At 35.1% G+C, this 13,564-nt stretch overlaps 1 protein-coding gene across 1 annotated transcript in view; it reads right to left on the reverse strand.

Moving 5' to 3' along the window:
- Positions 1-1,306: 1,306 nt before the first annotated feature.
- MMP16 (matrix metallopeptidase 16) overlaps positions 1,307-13,564 on the reverse strand; it is a 134,561-nt gene continuing 122,303 nt past the window's right edge. The window contains exons 8-10 of the mRNA XM_069006016.1: positions 10,434-10,584; positions 6,388-6,503; positions 1,307-1,982 (exon numbers count right to left, since the gene is read on the reverse strand). Coding sequence (XP_068862117.1) covers positions 1,648-1,982; positions 6,388-6,503; positions 10,434-10,584 — 602 coding nt within the window. The 3' untranslated portion in view covers positions 1,307-1,647. The remainder of the gene's footprint in view (positions 1,983-6,387; positions 6,504-10,433; positions 10,585-13,564) is intronic.

Genomic DNA, 13,564 nt, shown 5'->3' on the forward strand with positions numbered 1-13,564 from the left:
TAAGTTCACAGCCCAGTGACTGTAAAGCCTATCACTGCAAGAAGCAGCTCCTAAAATCAATAAAGAGGTCTGTCAGTTGCTGACTTTTCTCTAGGAAAAAATTATTGATACAAACCTGCTCTGCAGGTCACATGAAAATGACAATACTGCTGTTAGCACAAATTACACAGAATGACAAAATGTTCTGGCGGTTCCTTGGCTCTGTCAGTGATACCATGTTTGACTGAAGGCCAGAAATTGTAACCCTTTGAGAACTATGATGAACATGCAAAGGGGTAACACACCAGAGGATACTCATGCACTATCCGAGTCATCGTCTTAGCTTTCCTTTGAAACTGTAACTCTACCTCTGCAGAGGCAAATTGAATTGTCATGCAACATAGTTTCAAAAGAGAAATCCAAGATGCTTAAGGTAAGAGGCTAAGCTATAAAATTGTTGCCAGCTCAGAAAAATTCTTGATAAGTGGTAGAAATTACTAAAATACGTTTGGTTCCTTTAACAAGAAAGTAGCTGGTAAATATATTTTGTTTTCTATTCATGTTACAAATGCTTTTCTATCAATAATGCAAATAATTAAAAACACTTGCAGTCACAAGAAATCTGTTTTGAAAAACTGATTTTCTTTTAAAACCTGTATTACCCAAACACAATTCTATAATTGAATGATGACCAAGATTAACAACCACCAGACTCTGAAAACTGGATGCAATAGTTCTCAAAGGGTTACACCACCAATATAATGCCAGTGTCAAGTTTCTCAATAGCATGTCTTTTGTTTTAGTTCATTGAAATCCACTTCAGAGACACACTCCTTTTTACCATGCTTTGGAATGAGTGCTCCTGACAGACCTATAAAAGGCCTGGAGCAGTTGGCTTGGTACAGCTTGGGAAAGATAATGTAGGAAAACCAACCAAAAATCAAACAAACCAATAAAAAGGTTCTGCTTGAATATAGTATTGAATATGAGTTTAAAACATTGAGGATGTAGCCCAGAGCAGCTGTAAAAAACACAAAATGAATGTATTATTAAGGCTGTTACTATATTGCAGATATTTTGGCCCCTTGTTTGTTGGAAAATGGCTGTCCAAACAGTCTGAAGTCCTGCGTGTCATCCGAGTCTCCCACCTGACAAAACTGGAAGTAGGAGTATAGGACTTTATCCATAGCAGACAGAAAGCAATCCTCTTTGGAGACAAAGCTGTTTTGGGTCTTCTCACTTTCCTGAAAGTTCCATTGTTGGTTGTTGTGTTTCTCTAAAAAAATTTACTTTCAGCAAAAAATTTTTCAAAGGGGAACAGGCCTTAAGGGAAAAATGTAGAAACATTGGAGATATTTTTATTCCTCTTCGTTAGTTAATCCTGATAGTTTATAGGGCATTGAGCGTGCAGAGGAAAGGCCTAGAATTGAATGACAAAGAAAGACAAAGGACTGAAGAAACAGCAGATACTGTGTATCATGGAAACTTCCCAGCTGAGCGAATCGCCACTCATGTGCAGGACAGGCAACCCCCTGGGTTTTAAAGATCAGCTTTGTTTCAGACTGACAGATGCCCGCTCCTAGCTAGGAAACTGCATAACAGCTCTTGTGTTGAATCTCAAGTTACCACAAACTCCTAGGAGGGAAAGAAAAATACCAAAACCCTACATCACACCCACTCTTGCATAGAGCGTTTGCAGTACAGTATGTGGCGGGGTGTTCCTTTCCTTTTGAACTGGAACACAGTGTAAACCAAGACAAGGAGGCACAAGGCCAGGATGCAGGGAATGACGATGGCTATGGCTTTCACAGTGCTGGCTGTGTTGTCCAGTTTGATGACAATGTCAACATCATCTTGAGGGCTGTGTCGGTCTTTATCTCGGTCTGTTGGTCCATCACAACCCATAAAATCCTTGAGGATGGATCTGGGATAGCCAGGTTCCACCCTGAGCATCTGGTTATTGAATTTCCAGTACTCTTTTCCTTTGTAGAAATATGTGAAGCCTGAGGAAGAAAGTTGAAGTTATTTATGGTCATATGAAATCATGTCAACAATACATCACGATCGAATTGACTGGTATCATTTCTTTGTAATTAAAAAATTCAAAAGACATAAGGAATAGAATGCAGTTATAGGTCTTTCAAATCTTCTTCACAAATTTTATTTCTTTACCATCTCTAGAAAATCTAACATTAGGTTTGGGGATTTTGTTTTGGGTTTTTTGTTTGTTTGTTTGTTCTTTAGTTGTTCTTTTATTCAGTAAACTGGGATTTTATTTTCTTTCATTACTACAAAAATAATCAAAGAATTCCAGAGAATATGGTCTATGATAAAACAAGGTTTGGCCAGTTTGTTCATTCACTGAAAAACCAACTGGACTGGAATCCTCAGGGACAGGACTTTAAAGCATCACAACCTTTTCAAGACGGGAAGTCTACTGAAACAAATTGCAATGCTATGCTATGCTATCCAGAAGTGAGAACTGACCCTCTTTAATCTCACATAGCCTACTGCTGTACTTCAGGAGACTGGATGAAATAACAGCATCTCTCACATGAGAAAACAGGTGTAACCAGATTTAAGTTTTCTTTAAAGACCGGATATTTGTTCATTCAGGCACAATCCAATGTTATCATTAAACAGGCTTAAATAATGAAACAAACTTGACTCTTGCTGAAAATCTATATTACTTTATTATCCCAGCTGAAAAATGACATTGATCTGGCAAGACACAAACCTTCAGGATGGGTGAACTTTCTCCTACTGTTTATGAAATGAATGGAAACAGCTGAATTTTTCCTTGTCTTCACTTTACACATCTCATACATTTCCTGCAGTACTAAAGGCTACTAAAGCAGATTGGGCACTATTTGTAGTTACCAATGCTTCCTGAAAAGGCTGGTAACTGGCTATCTGGAGATAACATTATTAAGCACCTATTCAATCAACAGTTATTTTTTTTCAATTCTAAAGTAAAATAAGAAATATTTGATAGTATATTTTGCAGCTCAAAATGTAAAAAAAGTTTTCATCCCCTACTACCACTTTTTAGAAAAACTTGAGCATTTCAACATTCTACTACATCAGGTATTTTTGTAAGTTTAATAGCCTTCCTAGCAAATGAAAAGGTACCATTTTCCTTTTTCCTTTCCTTAATCCCTTGCAGTTTTATTACTTGAAAATATGTAAGTAGATTTGTAGAAAGATCTGATACAGTTAAAAAAAAAAAAAAAGTAAAGATAAAAAATCTACTGATCTGTATCAAGACACTTGCTAGACTTGTTCAGAAAATGCCTTCTGTTCTGATTGGAATAAAACCTAACAGAGGACTGGAATTCTTTAAATATGACAAAGTTTTAAAATGAAAAGCATTATCAAATGAAAAATTTCAGTATTTTGAACCACAGCTACCCTATCTTTGCATTCAGTATAACAATATGCACTTCAGAAAGTACTGCACATCCTGGCCATGGACAAATATTTGAAGTATAGAAATTTGATATATTATCCCTATCAATACTCTAATACATATACAGAGACCATATACAGATGTGACATCTCTAAATCTATGTATTCATACATACATGCAGAATACATGTATGCATACATCAGGTACAGGTAAGTCAGAATACAGACTTTAGTTAGTAGTAATTGATATTATGCAACAAAAGGTCAAATTAAAACTCAAAAAATCAAAGCAGCAAAGGAATTGCCAGCTGCTAGAGATCCAATACAATTTTTTTCAATTAGAGCACATTTTCCACTGGAAAACTCTGAACATAGTTTAAACTTTTCTGCTATTTTTGCTGAGGTAAGAAGCAGGATAATAGTCAGTTACAGCTGAAAGATGGAAGCTACCAGCAGAGAAAGATAGTTCTAAGAGACTGAGTAGTTTTACTGCTTCTCCTGACGGAACAAACGACTCCACACAACTGTTAAAAGTGATTTCATCTAATCTGCTAGATGTGTTAAGCCTGCTTTGAGAACTGCTCCTTACAAATTTCTAGGTACTAGTCAGTGAGTAGTGAGGGCAATACCTGACACAAACAGCACTGAAGGGCTTAGCAGTCACTACCACGTCAAATGTCCTTATTTAGTAAGTACAAGGCAAAAAAAAGGCCTGTGGACTAATAAAGCAGACTACCTTTTCTCCTCCTTCTACCTCAAAATTGTCCCACCATCCACTTTAGCAGAATTTCTAGTTGGAAAGTTAAATTTTCTGTGCTGCTCTTAATGCAGAGAGAAAGATTTCTCCAATTTGGAGAACTTTGTCTGATCTCAGATTCTGTGTAGCAAAAGAAAGGAAATTTCTTCTCCACCTCCTCCCAAGAGTTTCTACCAAAGTTTTAGAAAACAAATCACAATATGGGAAGTAGCAGGGAGAGTTTCAAAGGTGTTACCTGTACCTTACCAAGCTTTTAGGATACTGAGTCAGGACATTGACTAGAAATTGGTTTTTCTCATCCTTTCCAAGACTCTTAATGCAAGATTACCCAAAATTTTTGCCATCACTGAAGGAAACCCCTGCATGATAAGAGTTATTGTAGGTGTTCATTTGCATAGTTTTCACAATAGAAAGACAAAAGAAAGAAAAAACTATGCTTTAAAATGTAATGGATTCCCTGAAAGACATGCTTTCAGTTGTTCTCTCATGAAGGTTTATAGTAAAAGTTCTTTATCAACTCTGCTTCTACCCAAAGAAATAAAAGCAGTTTCAGGCAAAATGAAATCAATTTCTTTCCAAATAAGCTGTGTTTTTTCTTATTTGCATCTGCTTTTGTTTCCTTCTCTCCTCATACAAACAACAGCAAAGTTGTGAACTGTTTCTTAAGACTTCTGTTTTCTTGATTTCAGGGAAAATGTCTTAGTGTTCTTGGGAATTTTATGGTGTCATTTTCAGTCCATTTTTCTGCCCTGGGGCCCTTATAGCTTTCTGAGATGCTCAAAAATTCCCTCTTTCCTTTCACCTCCTCCACAATCTTATGTCATGTTTTACACACCTCCACATCCAAAGAGTCCGTCAGACTATCAAAACCACTGGGGTTAGAAAGAGAAACCCAAAGTCTTTCCTGCCTTAGGAATGCCTGCTCTCCCTCTGTAGTGCTTTCAAACTCACTGGTCTGGGTGTTACAGTAAGTTAATTTTCATTTTTAATGGAAGGTACATGGCCCTGAACTCAGTACAGAATATATATTTATATACATAAATATACAAAGATATATATATATACAAAGACATACATGTAAATACAGTTATATCTATTTCTATAATGTTTGTGACTATTTCCACATATATGTGTATTTAAAAACAGTTAATTATTGAGTGTGATGTATGCAGAATATCATCTTGACTGACCTACTTTCCAGTTAAAAGCAACACAAAAAATCCATTCTGGCCAAAAGGACAAAATACAGACAAGGTTTCTTCTGGATAAAACAGACACAAAGCAAGGAAGCAATTAAATATATTTCTAAAAAAAAACCCCAAACATTTCCATGGTAAATTACTTAATCAAGTTAGAGGTTGAAATAGGAGACTAAAATGTTTATAAAAGGAAAGAAATATTTTTATTTTCTTATTAAAAGGAAATTAAAATAATATGGCAATAGACATGTGTCCTGCCTTATGAGGCAAACATAATAAACCCAGAACCTACTAATAAATAAATCATATATGCCATATAACAATTGTCCAACAATGACAGGATACAACAAATGCATATTCTTATTCCCATCAAAAGGATCTAAAAACTCTGCAACTGAGGGGTCTGTTGGGAGCCGGCCACCATTCCCTGGGTAGCACTGAATTCTCCTAAGATGGAGGAGATTTTGGCTGCTCTCATTTGTTTTGAGGTGTGCCCAGCTGAGATTCCAGGCTCTAGGTATGGATGCATCTTGAAAAAGGTACTAACATATCATATTAAAATCCCTGTTATCTGCCTTTCTACATCATGGACTTATGACATCTTCGATTTACATACATTCATTGGGATATTTCTGCTTAGATAAAGATTTTGCTTCCCTTACCTAGTTTTTGAGAGTGAAAGCAATACCTTCTAAGCTGTTTAAACAGGCGATACCTTGAAAATTCAACAGCAATATACTGTATTTATGAAGCTTGTTTTAAGAGGTACAATAATTCAGCAGAGAAAAAAAAAATAATTAAGATAGAAGGAAAAAAGAATGGAAGGTAAGGTTTACAATACTAAATTTGAAAGCTTTTGCAGCCCTGCGTTAAACAGTTCAATGCAAACAAAGAGCCATTTTCACTAAAGCCAGTTCTATAGCAGGAAATATTCTGTTCACATATCAAGAATTCCTTAACTACTTTACCTGAATCATCCCTCTACTACTCTATCTTACATAAAGGACGTAAATAAATCATTAAAACAAGAATGTGTTTGCATACCATTTTCTTTGTGAACAAAGGCTCCCTGAGGAGATTCTGGGATACCTTTCCAAATTGTGATTGGTTTGGGATAGCCAGGGTCCATGGACCTCATTTCTTCACTGTATCTCCAGTACCTGAAATATTTTTTAAAGGAAAAAAAAGTTTATTTGTAAGATAGCAGATGAGTAACTTTGTATTTTCCCCTTCTAACACTTGCTACATTCATTAGCCACAAGTGGGAACACTGGATTTCTTCTCTTTGAACATTCTACTAGATTACAAATAAATCTATTTGCTGTTTCATGTAAATAGATAGAAGATAAAAGATTTTTGCACTTCCACAACTAAATCAGCATGCATCTCACTTATAATCTCTACAATTTTGATGCCTAGGACTTTTGCATAGGGACACAGAGAAATGCAACATATAGAAAAAACCAACATACATTAATGTTTTAGATAATATTTTAATAATGAAAGTGATGGTAGATTCAGATTAAAATACCTCCAGCGATTTAATTTAACTCTTTACATGTATGCATTACATATGTAGCTTTTCATTTCATTATCACTAAATAGATGCAGTGAATTACAAAATTCAACCCACTTGTGTGACTTTTTGCCAGCCAGCCCTTCTCAAACTTTAAAAGCTTCAGCATGCAATTCTAGTAACCCTGAACATCTGAGAAGTATTTACACTTGTGATTTATATACACTTACAGATAATATTGATAATTTCTGTTTCCTTATACTGCTGATTAAATTGCTATGCATATCTTACAAGTTGGTTCTAAGAATACTACATCTCTAATATCCTCTGTGTATCCTAATATTTTGGTGGGTCATTTCATATTTTGATTGACTCCATTAATTTAGAGCATAGTTTTATCACTATCATTGATAATCTGGTTACTGCTAAAAAATTGACCCTGTTTCTCATTTGAATTAATTTGACTTCAGTTTTTAGAAATCCTTGTTATGATCTCGTCATATATTAAAAAATTCTTAAGGGGGTGATATTTTGTCCCTGTGAAGGTACTTAGGCATTCTAATTGATTCACATTTTAATTTTTTTCTAAATGTATAGTGGTCTAAACTCTTCAGTATTTCTCCCTGTGGGGCATTTCTCTGGCTTTAAACTTTCAATGAAATTAAAAGATGGCAGATTTCAAGTAGGTTAGGGGTTGGTAAGTGAGATTAAAAAGACATTTGTATTTATTTTTTCTTTCTTATGCTTAAATTATTTTTTATAGCCTCAATTCTTAATCTAGTCACATATATATCAGCTATCAGCCAACAAAACAATGCTCTTTATTTGGATATGTAACGTCTTTGAAATTTTACATGCAAAAAGAACATGTAGAAGTATTGAACAAAGCTCTGACATTAATACTGTTGAAACCAGTTCTTCCTCATCTTTTAACTCTAAATTTTTTGGTCCTTTGTTTGGCTTTTTTTGTACAAATATATTTTCTTTTTTCCTCTCCCTCTATTCCAGAACTCTATTTCCATCCTGGATAATTCTTCTCATTTTCCTTTTTCTCTTCCAATCTTTTCACCTTTTTGAGCTCCTTCTTTTAATAACCTCTGGTTTTCCACTAACCCTAAATGACTTACAAAAACATATTTTGTCGTTTAAAGTCTTTGAGGACATACTCAGTGCACACTCAGAAATCACAAAACTGCTGGGTTTTCATCATTGATGAGAAATCCTATAAGGGAAGGACTGATCATAACACCACCTCAACAGCCTGTGCTGGAATAATGAACATGTCTACATTGTAAGGAAAAGCCTAGTCTTGATTCTACTTGGCATGCCAAATGTTCACAAGCAAACTCCCTAACAATGGTTTAAGCTCTAAGAACTATATAAATTTGTTTCTGTATCTCAAAGACTGACAAAGCAACAGAAGAAAAAAAAATGAGAGTCCACTTCATAGCTTTAGAAAAAGGGAATTTGGAAAATATTTGCTAATATATGTTCTGTATCTAAGCCTATTGACTTAATGATATCCTGAGCCATCGGATGATTACGTTTTATGAAGAAAAACCATCAATTTAAACTCTAAAGTGCATAAAACCAGTCAAAACAAACAGGGGCATAAACTAGGACGTGTCAAGAAGCTCATCAAACCTATTATCTTTTAGCCCCAAATGACTCACTTCTGGTAGGAGAGGAATGGCAGAGGGACTAATGTTTTCTGTAGTCAATTCTTCCCCTTTTTGGGTTTCATACAATTATTTGGAACAATTATCATTAGTGTTGAAATAGATAATGTCAAATATCAAAAATAATGTTCCATACATGAGCTGCTTTAGACATATGACTATTCATTGGTTTGACTTTTAAATCTTCTTACTGGTTTGGTTAATGGGATTTTCTTGTTTGCTTATTTTTTTGTTTGGTCATTTTTATTATTATTTTTATTTTATAGCCAATATTTGATGTCGTAAGCAATGCACATTGAGAAACTTACTGTTGTAAGGGTTTATTCCTACTGATGGTCAATATCCTGTAATGGCTCAATTATCTCTGCAAGGCTCATGTTCAATCTTCTTCTAACATTCCGTATTGCATTTATATCCTGCTGAGTTTCATTGTGCTTGTTAGCACTAAGTAGCAACTTTTCTGCCAGCACATGTTTTCTCTGCTAGTTCTTTTTGTCTTCTGTTACTACCAACCGTGTTTTAGGAAAGTCCTGACTATAAGTAGCTGCCTATGCATGGAAATATAAAAGGACACTGCTGAATAAAGTCTAAAGGAAGTACAAGTCACAAAAGATTCCTACTGTACATCTTTTTACAATATGTATGTGGAGGTGGAAAATTATTACCTGAAAATGAATTTGAATTTTAAAAAAAATCGACTCAACTGTACGAAGCAAATTATTTAGGCATCTTCTACTCACTATGAAAATTGATTGCTTGAAATGATACCTAGTTTTAAAACATTATAAAATTTTACTTAGATATCTACTTCCCTTACCATGAGTGTTGGAGAACTATATTTTTTTAAATAATAAAAAAACCTTTAACTATGAAATTGGTTGCAGCAATATCTGTAGTGCAATTTTTAAAGTACTGCTAAAAAATTACCAACTGTAGTATGCTAAACATATTCTATGATGTGCATTAAATTGATTTCTTAAGTGATCCATGAATACTATTAGTATTGAGAACACTAAGTACCACACAGTAACAAAAGCAGTCATACTTTTAATAATACTAATAGAAACATTAAAGTTACTAATATAAAATAATTTGTCTCTGAACACACAAAATTTGCACAGTGATACATCAATCAACAAACAGTATCATACTGAAAACCTGAAAAATCAATCATTCAGATAACTTGCAGTGTTTCAAAAAGTAATGAATTCTCTTGACATGTCTATAAAGCAGACAAATATTCTTTTCCTTATTTTATTGACAGGTAAATAAAGATACAGACACTAAGTGACTACACAAGTATTGCAGGAAAAGAAAAACCTCGGATTTTACATTTTTTTCTTTCTTAGGTTGTTTTTTTATTGTTGTTGTGGGGTTGTGTTGGGTTTTCTTTCATTATTAATCATAAATATGTGTCCCTATACGATTTATTTAGAAGTAATTCAAAGAAAATGCTCAAATTCTTCTCTAGCTCCCAGGTTTAGCTCTGAATTCCCTTTTTTACCTCATGAAATAGTAGCAAAGAAGTAATTTTCACTGACCTTAAAAGCTCTGAATCATGCCTTGCCTGCTTATGTGCTGGGGTTTAGAAATGTTGATAGAAAGAAAGAGGTAAAAGTGTACATACACACATCACTTTGAATATTTAAGTTTAAATTTGTGACTTGCCTGTTGACTTCTAAAACATAACTTTTCTACTGGATATACATATACCCATTCCAGGATATTCACATAAATATAATTTAGGTTATAAGATGTGAAAGCAGTGCAGCCATCTATGCAGGAGGAGTTAATTTCATTCACAGAATTTTTCTTCTTTTGAGAAATAGAGGAAAAGCTTAACATGTTTAGCTGATATCCATTGAATTGTTCCCTTGCAGAAATCCTATACCAACCTATCTCCTTTGAAGAAGTAGGTTTTTCCAACATCTTCCCACCAAATTGCTGAATCAATGCCGTGGGAAGGAATTCCACTTCCAAGTGTTATCAAATCATGAGGATAACCTGGCTGAAGAGTAGTGTCCTTGAAAACCCAGAACTTGTTACCTGTACAAAAGCATATATATACACATACATACAAGTGTTAGTCATCAGTACTCTCAGTATAAATATTAACACACTCCTAAGAAGTAAGAAAGTCTCCCAAAGGTCTATAGTAGTGGTTCTTCCAAATACTGTGAAAGGAAAAATGTTCTATCACTGCAGATAATGCAAAATTAAATATGCCTTATGGGTATCTTGCATTTATAAAGCACTTTTCTTCAAATAAGTCCACAGAATATTTTGATACCAACTATGTAGTGATCAAAAGAATGAAAATGAAATAATCTCAAGAGGCTGTGTGGTTTATAATGTAAGACGTTTACAGAAAAACAATGCAACAGTTTTATGTTTCATGAGGAAAGAGTGAATTTTATAAGAAAATAAGGTAAGAAAACAACAAAAAAATAGAAATTACAACCTCATAGAGACCATAGAATTTTACTACTCTGTATTTCTCCTCAAGAAGTTAAATTACTTATGAAGGATGTATGATTATTTCAGAAATAATCATAGAATTTAATTTTTTAACATATTTTCTTTAGTGTGGCCTAAAGACAGCAAACTGAGAATCTGAAGTCCCAGAGGTAAAAACCTTTTGTCGCTGAAACTAATGGGGGGTTGCCAGTGGCAGTAAGACTTAAGCTTTGTCTGTAGGTGACAAATCATTCAAAACCACCCAACTGACTTATTGCATGCTGAAAATACAAGGTAGTTGTATGGCTCCAGTTGATGTTAGCACAGTGTCTACACAAACCTCAGATTACCCAGGTTACTCAGGTTACCAGGGCTTCCTGGACTGCAAGGCTGAGTGGCTGAAACCCCTACTGCTAGAGGGGTAACTGCAGTTACTAGACAAATATACTGTATATGTAGGGATCCATGCCTACAGAAGTAGCAGCTGCACCAGTGTTTAATAGCACAGATGCTCCCTGTACCAGTTTGTGGGAGAGGATGCTTCCTGCACTCTCTCTTCCAGCTGGATAGCTTACCTCACCAGCCCACAACGCCAGTTTCCAAGCTTTAGATTTTCCTCTAGATTCCTGGCCAAGCTCTTCTTCACTGAACACTTCCATGATTATCTCACCTAATTCATCATCTCATATTAAGCCTATAGTCCAACATTTTCCCCAATAATTTTGTTGTCCTCCTAGGAACTTCTCAGCATAGTGTGCCACCTGTGCTAGTCTTGCAAGTATCTTCTCTGTTTTACATTTCTGCTTTTTCCTAATTCTTCTTCAAAACTTACTTCTCACCTGTGTCTTTTCAGCAGAGATTTCTCTTTCAAACACAGACAGCTTTGGCTGAAAAAAGGGAATAAAGATCCCCATGTATCCCCTAGAAATAGGGAAGGGGGAGCATAACTTGCATTTATGTACTTATCTGATGGGCTTGCTTTGATGCCTGTCTTCTCTTTGCATTATGTCACCTAGACCACAGGGACACTCTTCTCAAGATAGACTATAGGCTCCATTGTGTAAGAACCATGTGTTTATTTTCTCTTCAACACACTACCATCATCATTGTTTCCAAAAAGCATTGCTAGTTTCAGTAATAATTACACTGAAGGAGAAGATACTCTTTGACATCACATGGACCCTTCTGAGATAAATCACAGAAAAATCTAGACAAGATCCATGAACATATATATTGAATTGGCCTTATTGGATACTTCACTTTGGTCTATCCATTGTTATGCATGACAATGATATTTAAAATATAAGGGGAAAAATTTGAAAACATATTTTGCTCAAATACATTTGGAAAGAGGATGTAAGAGATAAAATCATGGCTGTTCACACTAGTTTTTGTACTTACCTTTAAGGCCAGACAGTCTGTTATACAGATTTAGGAGGTTAAGGTACTGTGTTGTGTAAATACTTTATAAGGAAACGTAATATTACCCCAAAGACCTAGGATCAGGTGTATGCCAGAATCATCAAGAGGAAAAACTCTGAGTGCTGTTTTGCAGTTGGTTTTATATTTTAGCTATCCCTCAGTGGTATTAAATGTTTGTTTAAAGGAAGGGGTTTTTTAATCTCCCTGTTTGTACTGTGGTGATTTTAAGCATGCTTTCATTTTTTCAGAGTTTAATTAGGAGAGGGGGTATAGTTTCCATGCTTCCCATGCTGGGTTTCCCGAGTTAATTTTTTATCAGCTTCTTTACAGCTGCTTGTCACCCACTTCCAAACACAGACACTAAAGTTTGCTCAACAGATCTATCTTCTCTCCCCTGCCAGTTGAAGGACAAAAGGACTCAAAGAATGAGTATGTACACAGCCATTTAAAGTACTGAAAATAAAAGAGACACAGAGATCTGTGAAGAACAGTCATGGAAAGCTGAGTTCTCTGTTGACCTGGGATTAAGGTCGCTGCTAACCTGAGATTTACCTTTACTGAGATGCCTTATAAAAATTCTCTTATAGGGTTTGATAATGACAGAGGTGAGCATCTTCAATCATTCTCTGTCTCTCCTCCTATGTGGTTTATCTTTTGCCAATTCACATGACTGGACACAGAAGGCTTCAGATGTTAATGGCAGTTTCAAACGCAGTGATAAGAGAAGCCATGCGCTTTGGACCTTACTAGTTGGTACTTATGGTGTGAACAACAGATGGCATGCAGTGAATGATCCTGAGCCAGCTCATTTCTGTTTCAGAAGATCATTCAAAATGACAGCTGTTGCACAGCATTGCGAGGCATATGCTGTGATGTATGTAATGCCAATACTTTTCTCTGTACCTCACAAGGAATAGAAGTCAAAGCAATTGTTATGAATAGATCATTATCAGCCATACCCAAGGAGGCAAAATTAACTATTAACAAGATCAGGTCATACCAAAATAAAAAATGGTTATGCATAAACCATAATAAGTGACAGCACCACTGAGCCAGGTATTTTTTGCATATTCAGATATACTGAAGTAAAAGGAATTTGTAGATGTAGGAACAGACTTAAGAAACTGAATTCTTCACATAATTTCTT

This window comes from Aphelocoma coerulescens, chromosome 2 (genome assembly GCF_041296385.1).
Source record: "Aphelocoma coerulescens isolate FSJ_1873_10779 chromosome 2, UR_Acoe_1.0, whole genome shotgun sequence".
Classification (NCBI taxonomy): Eukaryota; Metazoa; Chordata; class Aves; order Passeriformes; family Corvidae; genus Aphelocoma; species Aphelocoma coerulescens.